Source organism: Simochromis diagramma, unplaced genomic scaffold (assembly GCF_900408965.1).
Source record: "Simochromis diagramma unplaced genomic scaffold, fSimDia1.1 OVJJ01000317.1, whole genome shotgun sequence".
NCBI classification, from domain to species: domain Eukaryota; kingdom Metazoa; phylum Chordata; class Actinopteri; order Cichliformes; family Cichlidae; genus Simochromis; species Simochromis diagramma.
In genome coordinates, this window is record NW_024386994.1 from 3,292,090 (window position 1) to 3,309,861 (window position 17,772).

Below are 17,772 nucleotides of genomic sequence, written 5' to 3' on the forward strand. Positions count from 1 at the left end.
TTCAAACAAGGCTCTGCATCTCTACCTGCCTACTGCCACCTCCCGCCTCCCTCTGCCTCTCTTTTCTCTCCCCTGCAAGCCTCCTCGGTGCTGCTTTACCTTTCCCTTCACCACCTCTTCTCCTCTCGTCCCCTCCCGTTTCGCCCTCCCTCCCCCTCTTGCCATATGGAACCCATTACAAGCGTTGTCGTTTCTCACCACCGACATTCCTGAGGGCTTTCCACCACTCACTGACTTTACATCAACCTTGTGCTCCTCTTTCCTTGTTCACGCTGTTGTTCATAGTCAGCTTATCTTTTGTCATTTCTCTCCTCGTTTTCTTTTTAACCTTTCAATATCCAGTTCCCCTCTTTTATTTCCCTACGTGTAGGTAACATGTATGTGATTTTTCACTTCTGGGCCAAGAAAACGTTCACTGTGCCCTGGTGTTGACACATCTTTTGAATTTTACAGATTTACACATGTTTAAGTTAAAACCTGCCCTTTTGGCTCTGTTTTGGCCTCCTCCAATTCCTAAAGGAATTGCTAGATCACCGTGTCAATGCATTCTCAGCAGGGCATCAAATACTGGCCTTCTGTCATGCGCTCCTCTCACACTGGTGGCTCGATGTGGCAGTGTTTAACGGCTTTTCAGGAGTGATGAAGTCAAGTTGGATTAATTTTGATTTGCTGATGAAGCTCATTTGGACTCACAAGGCTTAGGCACTTAAAATCTTCCGTCTGGCGGGAGAATCCTTTCAAAAGTTGCATTCAAAGGCTCAGACTGTGCGGCGAAGGCCCCAGAGGTGAGCGCAGACAGGAGATCCGTGAGCGAGGTTGTTTTGCTGGAGAGTGGGCAGGCAGGAAAACCAGATTGGACAGCAAGAGTCTGAGCTGCTGGCTGGCATGCGTAGGGAATCTGGAGCAGAACAAGAATCGAGGTTAGCAACTTGGAAAACATATTTAGAGAGAAAGCAAGTTTCACCAGAGAGCCTGAACAACATCACCGGCTATAAAGGCTGTTGGAGCGGTCTGTAGGAGAGTGGGCACGAGAGCTGGTCCTCATGTACTGCAGGTAAGTGATGGTAGGATCGATGCGACCGGCTTACAGAGGAGTGGAAATCACAGGGTAGCCACACCTGTAGGGAGGCACCACAGAGATTAACAACAAAAGTACTTGCTTATAAAAGGATGCTTACCCATATAATTTTTAATTTGGTGCAAAGAAGTCGTTTACAAGCGTTTTCGTGTGACAAGTTGGTTCCCTGTTGCCGTCAACACATTGCATCACAGCCCCGACCTTTAAGCGTACCTTCTTTGAGGCGCACTTTGACAGCACTGCCGTGTTTGATGCCCACGTTCAATCGTTGGTTTGATCTACAGAAAGCAGCCTCTTGCAGTGGCTGAAAATGACTAACAAAAAGCATCCTCATTGGTGCTTCTTTGTACGACACTTAGAGCTCAAAGACGCCATATTTTTCCAGTGTTTCTCATGTTTCTTTTGTAAAATATATTCCCAAATCAAACTCTGTCAGACGTGTTTGCTATCTTTGGAAACTTTGCGACGTCCACTAGAATTAAAGAAAGGAATGCGTTATTTTGCCGACGTGATTTACTGCCCAGCATAAATCTCCGGCCACCCTGTGGGACGCTGCGAGACGAAGACGATGAGCTCGTTTTACAATGTTGAAATTACTCCCCGCTATGTATGTGATATATACCGCTAAAGATAAAACACAAGTTCTTGGAAGGAAAGCGAGCTTGGGAGATTCATTCTCCCTCTTCTACCCCTGCCTCCCCCCCTACTCCCCCGTCAAACTCACATCCATTTCACCATTTCATCCATAATAGAAATGTTCAGAGGTATCTGGGCCATGCCTTCTAGAGAGACTCAAACTCTCATCAATTTACATTATAGCTCTCTCTTCTCCCCCTCTGTCTCTTCCGAACCCTTCTCTGTCTCCCTCCACCTCGTACAAATGCGTCTCTATCTCTCTCCAGCTCTATACACACAGTCAAAGACCACTTTCTGCAGCTCTTCTCCAGGGTATATGGTTCTTTAATGAAGACAGTAATAATGATTATGGATATTTTAAAACCGTCTGTCTGCCCCGCGCACTGATGGGAGCAGAAACTGCGGTGTCTGCGTGCAAAAGGTCCTGTCAGATGATGCAGAATTTGGAACAGCTAAATCATAATCATCAGCCATTATTTCCTAACAACAGCTTAAGATGACAAATAATGTGTCAAAAGTTCAGGAATTCAATGATTTCCTTTTCTCGAGAAGCTACAGCCACAGGTTTTTTTTTCTTTAATATAAACGTGTCAGGCTGATGTTTGTGTCTGTGTGAAAACCGCAAGCACGGTATTAATATATTATAAGATGACTCTGCACACGGGTGCCGCTGAAGATGATAATAGCAATTTTTTTTAAGCTAGGCCTCGAGTTCAACCTGCAAAACGGTTTTCAGACATGCTCTGAAAAGCCCCCTTTTTAGTTGCAGAAGTGATCAAAGATGAGGTCAAGATAAAAGAGCACAACACGAGTAACATTTAAAAGCTCCTGAATCATTTATCGCACGCCTATCAGACGGAGCGGCGGGCAAAAGGGATGTAGGTGAGACGTGAAGAGGACAACAGGTCAAGTGGACGAAGGCGCGGCTCCCGCAAACAAGTATAAAAGAAAGATTGGGCCGAATTCATGTTCCATATACTCCTGACCATGTGTTTTACATTACGTGTTGTTGGTGTTTCTGGGGTTCTGATTGCTGCAGCAGAAGAGTGGAAAATGATAGCTGATCCTTCTCTGTGTGGGTTCTCTGCAGAGCAGGAAAAGGAAGAAGAAGAAAAAATCGCTTCACCGTAGCAAGTGATTTAATCCAGCATTGAGGCTTGAAATAATATTTTCCCTAAAGTGGGTAATGCAGTCTGTCAGCAGAGTGAGATAATTTTGCATTTCCAAATCTTTTAAATCATTTTATTCATACCTGAGGAGTAATTATTTATTCTTTCAAGACTTTAATGCTTGTTTGATAGAAAATTCATTAAAGTGCACTGGAAGAAAATTAATTATGGTGCAGGATCCACCGCGCGAAGCTCCGTGTGTTTTCATCAGGTTTAAAGATTCCATGAAGGCTCGAGTGACATGTTCAAAATGGACGTTTGTGTGTGTGTGTGTGTGTGTGTGTTTGCTCATTGTGGCACACTTTAGAAAGCACCTCTCCAGCAAATGAGACCCAGCGGATTTACTTTAGACAGCTACTAGATGGCCTGCAGGTGTTGCAGCAGCTCAGTGGGCCTGTCTATGTGCGCGCTCGTCCTGTAGAGTGTGTATTCCTCCCGTAGCCCATCGGTTTGCTACTCTTTAGTGTGCGTGCCCCCCCCGCCGTGCGTCTGACAGCGTGTGTACATTAATGGTGGGTTTGGGTGCAGGGAGGGGGGCTGCACTGAGGGCCCCTGTGTGTGTGATTACACTGTGTATACCATGAGATTAGCGCAGACAGCTTTATGCGCAGGGGCCGCCATAAATCTCCCCCCCTCTCCAACTCTCCAACGCCACAGAACCCAATACCGCCGTCGTTTATTATTCTCTAATAGATCGGTCCTTTGCTGTCTCTCCTTGGCTTCCCGCTCACACCAGGTTGTGGTTAGCTCAAGGACAAAACCGCCTCAGAGGACGGTAGGAGGTTAAAGTTTAGAAGAGTTTCGAGTAAATCCTCCAGACTGATTTCATTTTGGTTTGTTTTGTGTTCTCCGCCAACTCCAGTGTCCGCTCCCATTTCTTTTCTTCTCCTTCTTTTTTTTTTTCGCCCTAGCCTTTTATTTTTCCACATTTGTTGCAGTTGCAATCTGTCCAACTCCCTTGCTTTCTCTTTGTCCTTATGTGTTTACTCTGATGCTTTATCACTTGGAATCCCACCTCTCTCTTTTGTCTCTCGCCTTGTTTTTTTCTGTTTTTTTTTTCCAGCAACCAGTCTGATTTTTTTCCCCTCTCGTGGACTCGGCGCTCACACTCCTATGCCCTTCCAACATCCCCCAAACCTCACCTCCCGTAGCATATTCCTCAAGTTCACACAGACATACATTTCAAACACGCCCCATCCCTTGTCCTCCCCCTCTTCCGACTGCACCTGTGTGCCTGGCTTTGGTCTGGACACGGCTCAGGTTGCCTCTGTGGAATCTGGGAAATGTTCGAGCTGTCCGATATGCCACCTAGAGCAGGTAGATAGACGGAGGCGGAGAGGCCGCTCAAAAGTCCTTTTTGGTTGATTTTAAACCATCTCCTCTCGGTTTAAAATGTAAAAGAAACCAAGTGGCTACTGCATTATAATAGTGGTAGAGAGTGGGACAGGGAGGAGCGGGAGAATGGGAAGCAGGAGGTGTGAGAGGTCGGAGGAGTTGGGAGGGAGGGAGGGGTCAGGGAGACTGACACTTGAGTCTTCTCAGCTCGACTCGGGAGTCGTGGCAGGGTGACGCTTGGGTTGAGAAAATGATGTTTCTGCCCTCATAAAAGAGCTCCAAAGAAGAAAAGATTGTAATGCTCACATCCCCCTCCTCCCTCCCCTCCTCTCCATCTCTTCTACTCACGGCCTTCTCCTTTCTCCTCCCCCACCCCCCTCGGTGTCACCTCTGGCCCCCTCCAACCTCCCACGCCATGTTTCAAAGTGTGGCCACATGAATGGCTCTATTGTTAATGGCCGAGAGAAAGGGGAAGGAGAGAGACTGGACGGCAAAAGAGATGAGAGCGAGCGAGAGAGGATTTAAAAAAATAGAAGCAGACACTGAGAGAGAGAGAGTCTCTGTCAGAGCGTAATGTGCCAAAGAAGAAAAGAGTAAAGGGAAAACGTAATGTTGCTCAGGGCTGTCTCTGAATGGGATGATTTATTTAGATGTGGTCACAGATGAACTCTATAAAGTTGTTTATAAGTTCACCTCACTTCACTTTTCCCACTCCGGCTCTCCATCCTCCCCTCTTGTGCCTGCTTCCCTTTTTTTCCTCTGGAAGTTTAACAGCCTTGTGGCACCTCTGAGATTCTGAGGGCTCTAAAAATTAAATGGCGCTTTCTGGCTAGACTTTTTTTTTTTTTTCAAAGGCGGATTTAAACATATCCACCTTATAAAAAAAAGAGAAAAAAGCGGAGTTTAAGTGATGTTTGAATGCAGCCCAGGACACTGAAGGCCTCACACGGAGGGCATGGAAAGCATGCCTCTGAGATAAATACACAGTATTTTTCCCCTTACCGCATGATTAGATTGGGACAAGGTCTCCCTAACTCCATCCTGTTTACACTGCACATAGACACTATCATTCACTCACAAACGCAGGGTTAACCCGGGTTAACTCGGCAAATCTGACACCCTGAGCATGGAGCCTATCAGAAAATTGAGTTCTGTTGCAGGAATGGGCTGGAATTCACCATCACTCTCCATCTTTCTGCCCTCCTTTCCATCACCCTTTCTATTTTCCCCCATTTGTTTTGGCCTCCTCTTCCACGTTATATTTTAGGACCTTGTTCTCATCCTCTGTGGGCTGTTTGTGGCCGTGTTTCCTTTCTGCTTGTTCTCCACATCTCTTTGTTGTCGCTACATACCTTGCCTGACATGTTCGATATATATATATTTTTTTGTCCGCACTCCTTCCTCTCTCTCGTTCACTTCACTGATTTCTCCGTCTTTCTTCCTGCCGTTCTTTTAAAGCACCGCACCTGCCCAGTGGCATTTTACCTCTAAGAGCATTCTGTGTGTGTCTGTGTGCGTTTTCTCAGCCACTCTGCAATGCAGCTCAGCTCTGACTCAGGGTACCATCAGATAGCACTCAAAGAATGCGTCACGCAGGAAGCTAAAGGTGCTTGTTGCTGTTAAGGTGTGTTCATGTGTGTGCTAGTGTTCATGTTTAGGAAAATATAAACCCAAGTGTGTCTGTGTGTGTTTGGATGTGGGTGGATGTGCTTGGGCAAACCTTTTGTGTTGAGCAGAAGGGCATTTGTATGGGTTTGTGTATGTGTTGAATAGATTTTTCTGATTAAGCTGTGCTACACAAGCCTCAGGAACTAACACCATGTTTACAGTTCTTGCTCTATAAATGGCATGAGTACATGTGCTCACCAGTCTGAAGCCGACAGGAAGGTGAAATAAATGTGTGCGTGTATGCGTTGAGTGAAGCGGAGTGCCTGCCTCTCCTGTCTAAGTATTGCCTGATAACCCCGAGTGACCTGGGTAATGAGAAGTGGAACAGTGGCTTCCCAGCAGGCCTCTGGGCCCGCCTCAGCTAAAGCTCCTCCGCTGCTCAGCCTGCATTATGAAGCTTCCCTCCAGTGTACGCCCGCTAGCCAAACACACCGACAGACAGAAGAGCTTACATCTCAATTTTTAGAAAGTCTAAGGCTGTTTAGATCACATTGCTAAGAGGTAGCTGTAGCCTGCCAGCTTGCATCGTGTGATTGTGAAAGAAAAAACATACAACCAAATAAAAGAAATCCTTATCTATTGGAAAGTATAATAATTTGCATGTACACCCATGTTTTTTTTACTCTGTTAGATAGCTGCGTGTCATGAATTTTATCAGAACAACTCGTTGCTCAAAACAGCCAGCAGAACTGTGTAACATGCTTTATCTTTTCTTCACTATCTTTGTTTAGCTGTGCTAACAACACAATGTTATCTGTTGGTCATACTTACTTGACAACTACAGTAAATCACTCTTCAGTTACAGCTAACAGTGTTAGCATGCTAAAATGCTAACGTCAAATGGTGAAAACATTAAACATTAGCATACCGATGCAAACATTGTGTAGTGGTCTCACTTCTGGAAGCTAATTTTAGCGTCCATTTTTAAAAGTGATTTTTTAATTCATTATCTCCATTGACTGTTTCTTATATCCTTATAAAAATACTGATATAAATTGTATAAACGCCCTGAAACAAGCTAACTAGCTACAAGGTGAATCATGACGATAATAAGATGTGACTGAAGTTTAATGTTGAAGGAACTACTTATCCCATAATGCATTACACATCCTAGATTGCACAGCAAGTGGCTTCTATGTATCTAGAATTTAATCAATTTTTGTATTTTTGCATGATAATAATCGTTTGTTCTTGACTGCATTCACCACTCTTGTGGTTTCTGAAGTTTGGTGCTAACTCAGTCACCTGACATTTGCAGGTTTAAGCACTTTTTGTACTATAGACATTCACCAATCAGAGATGTTTCAGTTTGGGATTGTTTGCAGAGTAGTTTGTTGAAGCTTTTCTCTTTAGATAAAGTTTGATATCATACAGGGTTGTGGTTTCTAAAGAAGTGCATGTCAGCATTTCTTGGTGCCAGAGCTCGTAGTAAGTCTTCTTTGCATGGTGCAGCATTATGGCTCATAATCAAAACCCTTATGGAAAACATAAATGGGATTTTTGCTTCTTCAGCAGGTAGTGTCCAATGTGGAGACCAGATAATCTCAGATTAGCGACAGTAGTTGTTTACTTTCAGGGTTCCTGAAAAAGTATCAGGAAAGCCACCGCTTTACTTGTTTTGTCTTAACAGAAATCGTTAGGCCATCTGAGCCTAGCAACACTTCAACCAAATCGCGTGAGATGCGTAGACTTGAGCGTTTTTTGGAGCTTAACCCACAATTGACACTAAAAATCATTATACTTTCTCTATAGTCTTGACTGCGACTGGATTTCATTACTATGACTTTAGCGAGCCCACAGCTGCAACAGGCAGTATTAATTTGCTGGGATACTCATTTAATCCCTACAACTGAGCTAATAAGAAACATATTGTAAGTGAAAAAAAAGTCATGCTAGATAATTTTATTACCAAAAGTCAAATAGTTTTCAGTCCTACCTAATATCATTATGGACTGGTATGATCTCTTTGTTGTCTTTTAAAGGAGGCTATGAAAGAAAAATCCTTGATAAGCAAACAATTTATGCGTTAGTGAAAAGTGTGAACAATATTTTTTTTAAATTAACAAACGAAACTGTCACTTGATGTTTATGTGAGAGCAGCAGTATGTAGCCTGTCTCCCTTTGACAGAGCAGTTATGTAACATGCTTCATTGTCTTTGTGTGCTTTGTGATCCTGTATTGTTTATTTTTAATACTCAAACGGTTGTCTGACAGCAGAACAGAGAGAATAATTAAGCAGGTTTTAGTGCTGTGACTCCCCAGTGTTCGTGTGGATTTGTTGGAAACAGAAAACAGCGTTTGAGTCAGAGGTAACAGAAAATGGGCTCTTTAACATTACAGGCATTTGCTTCCTCCCACATCCACATCAAAGTGTCACGTAAGATTCTCTGAGAATGCTAACAGTAGAATAAATCCAGCAACCCCCCACCCCATTTGAACTTTTACTACTATAAACACTTTCCTTCTTCCTGTCAGTGGTGACATTTATTTTAACCTGAGGTAGATGGTGCATAGTTCTGTTTTCCCACTGTTAGCCAGTCATGCTAGCATGGTGCGTTAAAGTCATCGCAGGCCTCGGGGCGAGTAGCTAAGTTGATAATTCATAGTATTTGGCCTTATCAGCAAGAGATGGCCCTGTGCTGTGAGGGGGGGATGACACAGACTTAGTCATTTGTTAATTTTATGCCCCTGTGACTGCTGCATTTCATGTTCTCTGCTCCGCAGAGACCTCTGGAAACTGTGAAGTCACAGTGAGCCCACCAGCCTTCAAACTGCAGCAGCTCTTTTCATGTAGGCTGAATTAATTTCAATTTTCGTATAAAAATCTTTCCTCAAAATCTACTCAGCGTTTACCCAGAAAAACTATTTAACTAAATTAAACGCATAGCTGCACACAGAAAGCCACAAAAATGTCATGCTAGTGATAATCAACCTCACCCAGTTCTACTTTGGTGGAATTTAGTCAGCCTGCTGGATTAGAATCACATCAGGCTGAAGGTTTTCCATAGATGACAGGTGTCAACTCATCAGACGAAGCGGCACGCCGTTCATACCAAAGCAGTTGAGGGAGTGATACAGAAACAGCTAATTAGCAAACTAATTAACTGTACATACCTGAGAACTGGCTTTGGCAGCTTTGTTGATCTACAGTGAAAGTTGTCTGCCTGGTTCTTCCTCAGTGGACGTGCCTCAGTTCTCACTTCAAGAGCTGTGGAAAAACGAGAGAAAAATGAAGTCGGAGAGAAAATGTGCATTGCAGATGAAGAGGAAAAAAAATCTCAATGTTTTGCTACAGTTTTGATAGTAACATTATGTTTGTACTACATTTTTCCTGCGTAGTTTCACATGGCGTGCACAGAGTGAAAAGTCTTCCTGTACACATGCTCTCTCTTACATGAATAATTAAGTAATTCAGTTCTTGAAATATTTTACTCGTACTTTGTCACAGATAAATAACAGCAATATAGCCATCTGTCTCTGCAGTGAGTTGTACATCCTGTGGATAAACTCTGTAGTCTCTGTTCTGCTCTGCAGAATCTGTGACCTTAAGGTAGTGGCGCATAAACTCTCTGCCTGCTGCAAGTTCTGGTTAAAAAGACCTTCGTCTACCTACTATTGCCAGCTGCAGTATTATTCAATTCAGTTTTATTTATATAGCGCCAAGTCACAGCAGCAAATGCATCAAGGTGCTTTATATTGTAAGGTAAATACCCTAAAATAATTAGGAAATAAACCCCAACAATAAGGCGATCCTCTATGAGCAAGCACTTGGTGAAATAGGAAGGAAAAACTCCCTTTTAACAGGAAGGAAGCTCCAGCAGAAGCAGGGGGTGGGAGGGCAGCCATCTGCTGGGACTGGCTGGGTGACGGGAGGAAGACAGGACAAAAACACACTGTGGAAGAGAGCCAGAGATTAATAATAACTAATGATTAAATGCAGAGTGGTGTGTAAGCACACAGTGAGTGGAGAATAAACACTCAGTGCATCATGGGAATCCTCAGCAGCCTAGGCCTATGACAGCATAACTAAGGGACCGATGGAGAAAACATGAGCTCATCTGTAGGCAGCCATTAATATACCTGATCAGCACATGCTAGTATTTGTGACAAAGGTAGAAGAATAATTAGCTAAAGGAACAACAGGCCCTCTCTGAGGAAGTATAAAAGAATATAAAATTTTACATATAATGCTTAAAATAGAGCCACATATAAATAATTTCATACTACAAATGATCAAAAAAAGCAAAATTCCTGTTAAAAAGATGTGTAAGAATCAAGGACATGTTTCTTTTCTCTGTCACAGCTGTCCCATTCAAGTAGATGAGATAACTTTGGCCAAAATAGGTATTTTTTTTTTAAGCGAAAAAGCTTCCTTTTGAATACTTCTGATTATTTTAATATCTGCTTAATCTCAAAGGCACCAGATTTTGATTAGTTACAAATATCTGTGAACTCACGGGGATTCGTTTACAAAAGAAAATGAGTGGTTTTCTAACAGCTGAATCCTTTTTGGCTTCAGCGGTGGTTATTTTCCCCGCGTGAATCATCAATTTGTGGTTATATTTCCTGCGTTTTTCTCCACCACCTTATGGGGTCAGCGGGGGATTGCGTGAGCTTGTGTAGTAAAAATTTATTTGTGCAGTTGACTGCACAGCAGTTCCTCTGCAAAGGCACCTGTTCCCTGTGAAGGACACAAAAACCAGGATAGGAGGAGAAACGGGAGCGCTAAAGGACCCATCTGTTGCTCATTCAGCAGCAAGGACAGGTGGCTCTGAACTGTTTATAAAGACTTTAATTAATGATTCTCTGCCTTTCTTTCCCTCCTTTCTGTTTTTTCATCTTCGTCTCTCCTTCCTATAGATTCAGAGACGACAAGGGCTACGTTCTGTACCCTCAGATCGGGGACCGGCTGGACCTCATCTGCCCTCCTCTGGACACCGCCAGGTCCACGCCGGAGTACGAGTTCTACAAGCTCTACCTCGTGTCGACGCGGGAGCAGGCGGACCGCTGCGAAGTGATGGGACCCCCCAACATCGTGCTCACTTGCGACGAGCCCACCCGCGAACGCCGCTTCACCATCAAGTTCCAGGAGTTCTCGCCCAACCTCTGGGGCCACGAGTTCAAGAGCATGCAAGACTACTACATCATCGGTGAGTGGAGGACCCTGACCAAACGCTGGGTCGATGTGTGTATGTGCGCTTACGGGCGTGTTTGTTGAGCCTTATTTGCAGTGTGCGGTTGGTGTCGGTTGGAGGGCGGGGGGTTGTTATGATTGCATGGTTGATTTCTGATTGTGCCTGAGTGTGTTTGTTTATTTCAGAGATGATAGCGCTGATTGGGCGGGTGTGTTTACAATAATTAGGTTTGAGAATTGCGTGTGATCCAGCCCACAGGCGGAGATACAGTACAGGACATGCACTGCACTAAAAAACAAGAAACACAACAAAACGAAACATTCATGACATTTGAGGGTTTTTTCCCCCCACATGAAGTAAGATGTAGATTTTTTCACTAACTATTTACTCAACTAAAGTTTCACCTCTGTGGGATTAACCACGCTTCAAATGCAATCTGTGTTTTCTTGTCTCTTCTTGCAGTGTCTCTAGATGTGCTGCATGTGTGGGATTTTGTGTTTAGCGGTTAGATTCGTATCGAGATGCTGTCGGTCGTTGCGAAGCCCTCTTTGTCCCACAGCGCCGGGCTCGGGCCTGTTTATTGTTACTGCCAGCCTTAGACGGTGACCACAGATGGTGAGGCGCAGTTTGTTTTGGTTTGTTCAAAAGGCTTGTTTGGAGTTTAGCCGTGCGGATGACCCGATGAGGTCACCGAGGCGAGCGAGGCCAAGTGTCTGTATCGGACGGAACGATCGGCGGGTAAAGTTTGCGTCAACTGAAACATGTGGGTTGTTTTTAAATGCGGACCTGGGGCCAACTGGAGCAATGCACGCAACACATAGGGATCACACTCAAGTGCATGTATACACACACACACACACACACACGCCCACGAGTTTCTAGTACAAACACAGGCGCTGTAAAAACACCTCGGGAGTGAGACAGCGAGCAGGATAGACAAAGAAAGAGAGAGCGAGAGACCCTGATTCCCATAGCTCCCCTCCCACGCACCTGCGAGGTCTATTCACTCAGGTGTGCAAATGCTCTTTTCATTTCTTTTCGTCTGCCGGTGGAAAATAAAAACCTAAAAACGACAGAAAGAGGAGAGCTAGGAGGAGGAGGAGGAGGAAGCTGGGACAGAGCTAGAAAGGCAGACAGACAGAGAGAGAGAGAGAGAGAGAGAGTACAGAAGAGACAAAGAGAATGTAAGATTTTTCCAAGTCTGTGAAGTCCCTCGTGCCTTTTGGTGTTCCATATTTGTTCACCTGTTTCAGGTGTGCTCGGTTTTTTTACTATCAGTCCACAAAAGCGGCGTGTTTGTGAAGAGAGGCGAGGCTCTGGGCACATTTCTCCTTTACCCTGCGTCGATATCAGCTCACAAGTGTCTCTCTCTGATTAGATGTGAGTGAGCGAGATAGCGTGTCGTGGTGCAGTAAGCCGTCGTGTACTGTATGTACTGTAGGGACGTGTGTATTGGCGTATGTGCGCCCAGAATCTCGCCCTAATAAGTAGGGAGGAAAATGAATGCAAGCCTCACTTCCTGGTAGATGAATTAGTAACGGACTCAATATTGAGAGGACCCGAGCAGCCATCAAGTATCACAGGAATGTTGTCCTGTGGTTTCAGTAATCCGGTTTTGAAGCCTTGAGTTTGGTATTCCGACTCGCAGCATCTTTGTTTTTGTAGCTACAAGCGACCATATTTGTATAAGAAGGCGCACGCTAAGTTATTAGCTAACCTTAGAAAGCTTTAATAGGAAAAACACAATTCAAAAACTGTATTGCTTACAACAGTAGAACGTCACTAATGGCACAAATGTAGATAAAGAAATCAAATGCAGTAACTAGTAGACAGATACTGAGATATCCACCTGATAGTCAAAGTAGGCGTGTCCTATGTGATACATAACTTTACAAGGGGCACGCCTTTTATAATACAATTTAAACAGATAAGTCATATAAAAAAATCTCCTCTTGCTGTTGTCCTGAAGGGGGGTTTATTTATAGAGACTAAAGTCAGGCTGCAAACTGTTTTCTCACAGAAAGTTGGAAATTTTAACATGAAAGTCTAAGAGATTGACTCTCTGTTGCAGACTGCCACAAGTGGTCTTTAGAGGAACTGTAGTTTTAATTTTTTTAATAGAAATGTAGACAAAACATGACCTGAAATGTGTTCCCATTTTCATGTCTTTCTATCTTGACTGTTCCCCGTCATACTTACACGACTGAACAGTTAAAGATGTCGAACACGCCCAGTTCCCTCCACGTAAGAAGAGTCAAAGTAGAATTTAGTTGTTGCCATGAAACATTTTGCGGGGCCGCGTAGGTGTAGGGTTCACATCTTTTCCTCCGACCTTTTATTTCGCTCCCCCTCTCTTCTGTACCCCAACCTGACAACCAGGTGTCCAGAGATAGAAACACCTTTATCTCCACTCACAGCCCAGACTGATCGATTGACAGCTCCAGCCCGATCGATGACGGCTGCAGCACAAGGTCACGCACGCACTCTCGCTCTCATACGCACACGCAGAGGTTTACTCCCAGATTCGTAGAGAGACTCGGATAGGTGAGGGGGAGTATCCGATCGTAGAGAGCATTCGGTCCTGATAACTTATTGACGACATTGAGAGATCGCTTGTGTTTAGTGAGCAACCGGGCTTTGATCATGTGTCCTTAATGAAGAATTGCACAGAGTCTCTTACCAGAGCTTGTGTGTACTTAATGAGGTTGTGAGATAATTAATAACTGCTAATCCTGCTGCTAATTTAGTGCCACATATCTGCTGTCGCCTGTGTGCTAACCCTATAGGGAGGATATTGCACACGCTGAACACAGCGTGAACTATGGCTTGTCCCTGAATTTAGTTAAATGTATGTTTGCGGGCGTGTGTAAAGGCACCGATGTATGCAGAAGCCTCAGGGAAATCTGGTTTTAATTAACCTATAGCATAGTGTGATTTAATTTGCACGCTGCAGACTGGGCACAAGCGAAAAGCATATGCGTGGTAATGCGGAGTTGCTGGCTGGTGGAACAGCAGGAGGAAACTCGGCAGTAGAGGTTAATTTAAAGTTAAACCTATTACAGATTACCTGTAACTTGCTTAAAGCCCACTGGGTGATTAGTTTCCCCTGCAGTTTGGCTCTCGAGTAAACACGCGGTAAATCAAAGCAGAAGCTCCGTGATTTGATTTTCACATTGCAGTCATCGACAAGTGCCGTCACTGATCATCGCACGGGAAAATAACCCTTACGCGTCGCCGAAAATCTCACAAGGAATCTGGAAAAAGGGGAAACTTGTTTTTGCAGTGTCTAACGCGTCACAGATGCTGCTGCTTTGTAATCAAATTACTTGAATCCTATTAAATGTTATTCTTCACTTCCGTATCCTGGGGAGAGGAGCGAAGCAGCGGGGAAATTGATTTGTCATACTTATTGATTGATGTTTGCATTCATAACATGAGGTCAGAGTTTATGTAAGCCCATTTCTCTGTCACGCTCTCCCGTCTTGTGTTTTGCCGCTTGCTCGTCTTCTCCACCGTTTTAGTTTTTTTTTAACCCCTTTTACAAACACACACACACACACACACACACACACACACACACACACACACACACGCACACGCACACAATGACAGACATACTCAGTGCATCAACCCCAGACTGCAGATCAAGCCTTTCTCTGCTTTTAATGAATCCTTTGAAATCAGGCGCCAAAGCCTTGTGTAACGCACAGTTTATGCATGCATGCATGAGCAGACATAGAAAGTCTGCACAGTTAAAGTGCGGTCTGGATGACGTGTATCCTAATGAGAACTTCAGGAGGAACCCATCTCCACACAGCTTATTGGATTTACAACTAAAAAGACACTTTAGGGAAATTATTACAAAACTTCCTTTTTTTTCACTTCACTCTGGCGAACCCAGGTTATGTTAATTGTTCCTCTTTTGTTTATCTGCTTTTGGACTTTTCTGTTTAAAAAAAATAAATCAACGTGCTCTCCAGACCGGTTGCTGTGCCTTGCTGGATAATCCACAGACCTCACTATGAACTGCTTTTATCTGAAGCGACAGTCCCAATAAAATCTGAGGACAGTGTGTATTATGGATTAGCCAGAGCTTTTTGTAATTTTGGCGAACATATCCTTAAGCACCCAGTTTCTTACAGATTAATTCAAAGTGACAAAGGTGCACGCTGTATTATCTTGGGAGTGTTTGTTTACAGATAAGCTTTATGCGATATTGAAATGCATTTGCAGAAGAAGGACGAGGACAGAAAATGATCATGGGCTGTATATCAAAGAAGGATAAGCCCGATGCTTTGACCTGTTGGTTTTTGACCTTGAGAACGTTTAAGCTTCTGGTTTAGCTCCATTTTCTGGAACCAGAAGTCACAATGAGATTGGATTATTGAGTGGATCGTCAATCCATCAGCTAATGCTAGCAAATATTATGTGACTTAGATCTCAGATCAGTGGAGGTAAAGCTCCCTCTGTCTTGGTGCACCTCTCAATCGACTTTAAACCTTAACAAAATTCAAAAGGATTAATTATTTAAAAATTGATTCAATCAATCAACCAACCAACCAACCAACCCCAGTGAGTTTTTTTGTATCAGGCTGTAAACATAGAAGTCTTTGAGGACTCACTCACCTCTAGAGGAAGCCTTAAGTGGTCACTGGAAGAAATGTAGTTTTTGGTATGTCTGCATTAGCTGTATTTCTAATCTGAGGTTGGTACTTGTCAAAAATGTTCACTTTCAAAACTTGTACGTTGATCTCACTTAAATGTGCTTTCCTGTAATTCTTTATTGTGTTGTAATTCAATATGGCCCTGGTCCTGGGACCTCACACATAAATTTAAAGCCAGAGGCGAGGACAGCCACAGTGAGATCAAAAAATAGAACAGAGCAGGCATCAGCCACAGCAGACCAGCGTGAAAGAAGAGGCTGAGGCTGAAGTGGATTGCAAAGCAGCTTGCAGCACGAAAAATGACATCACCAGTATGAAATTTGCCAACTCGATCTGTTGAAAGGTATTAGATGAGCCATCAGCTGATGTGGGCTGGCATTCAGATCACCTGATCTTCAGGCCCAGCTTGACTTTTGTGGCCGGCCTGAAGTAATGCTGTGCTTGATTTTATATCAAAAGGGACACCACCCTTCTTCACAATAAAGCTGGCTAGAGCTCATTTCAAGTACCAGGCATGACTGTTGAGTGATGAAAGCGACTGGGAAAGATGGCTAACTCAGAACAAGGGAGACAAAAGAGGGATGGTGTCGGAAGAGACTTTGATAGAGTACGAATATGTTGTGCATGCTGAGGGATCAAAGCTGAAGGGACAGAGCAAATAGTAAGAAGATGTCAGACAGTTGTGGGCCGGTCCTGATATGCGTGCCTGATGTGAATGGGGTGTGAGTGTCAGCTGATACACCACCAGAGCACACCACTCATCTGGAGTGCGACACTGAAACAGCTCGGTCACTTCCAATCACTGCTGCCTCTGTCAAGGACATGGCAACAGGCGCGCGCACACACGCATGCATGTTTGAACACACACTGACTTACAGTGAATAATCGCACTCTTGTAGTTGATATACATATGACCTTGCATGTGAGCGAACTCTTTCTGTGTCTCACCATCTAACACACCCACCCACCCGCACGCACAGACACCCACAAATGGCAGTAATCCTCCTCGGTGCCCACTCTAACATATGCACGCTCACATCACCGTACACAGGGGCATTTTCAGAAATGTATGCACTCACACACACTTCGCCACTCCGTGCAGAGCTGTGGTCGCAAACACACACAAAACGCTCTCAAAATAGCTCCCGCGCACCCACCCACACCCGAAAAGACACAGGAACATATGCACAAGTGCGCACAAAGTTTAGTCAGATCCGCGGTGGGGAACGGGTCAGTCGCCGTGGGACTGCGGTGTTGTTGTTGCACGCTGAGACAGATGGCAGAGCGTGTATGAGTGTGCGCACATTTGTGGCAGGTACAGGTATGAAAGCATATGTGGACGTTTTGTGTGTGTGTGACTGCGCGGTTAGCAGGTGCATGTATGGATATGTAGCATTGGCATATTTTTCTGTGTTTGCGCAAGAGCATGAATGACTCCCAGCGGTGTGGTTACGGAGCAGGGCCCCCAGAGCACGGTGCTTGCATTTGCACAATGGCCGAGATAAACAACCTCACCCCACTAATATGAATAATAGAAGAGCTGACTGGAGCCTGCAAACCGAGAAAAAAATGTGTTTGTGCATATTTGTGTGTGTGTGTGTGTGTGTGTGTGTGTGTGTCGTTTCTGATTTTTTTTAAAAAAAAATTTTTTGTGGGAAGTTTACTGATATGTTGGTGCATGTGTTTATTTGGTAGCTATTTAAATGTCACAGCTTCTCACTCTGCAAATTTGAGTTTCTCTCTCCCACTCTCTGTTGTATTCCTTTTCTCTATCCATCGGTCATGGTTTCTGCTCTCTATCATTTTGTGATTTTTTTATTTTTATTTTTATTGATATATATGTTCTTGAGCATATGTCAGACTTTTAGCCTTTAATGGAAAGTTTTGGACAGGGTGGGGCAGTGTGTGTGTGTGTGTGTGTGTGTGTGTGTGTGTGTGTGTGTGTGTGTGTGTGTGTGTGTGTGTGTGTGTGTGTGTGTTTGTGTGGTCTAATTGTTGGACAGCACTGGGTAGCGCGTGCAGACAGGAACGTCAAAGTGTTCAATAATGCAGACGTACTCTCTGGTTTATTTATCAGGGTTAAGCTG

General features: G+C 44.1%; 2 protein-coding genes across 2 annotated transcripts in view; one reads left to right on the top strand and one right to left on the bottom strand.

Annotated features, from left to right (window-relative positions):
• Nucleotides 1-17,772, bottom strand: part of LOC120739024 (tenascin-X-like) — an 877,833-nt gene that overhangs the window by 162,278 nt on the left and 697,783 nt on the right. The gene's annotated exons all lie outside the window — the stretch shown is intronic.
• efnb3b (ephrin-B3b) overlaps nt 1-17,772 on the top strand; it is an 89,083-nt gene that overhangs the window by 31,217 nt on the left and 40,094 nt on the right. Inside the window, exon 2 of the mRNA XM_040040679.1 lies at nt 10,747-11,036. Within this exon, the coding sequence (XP_039896613.1) occupies nt 10,747-11,036 (290 nt within the window). The remainder of the gene's footprint in view (nt 1-10,746; nt 11,037-17,772) is intronic.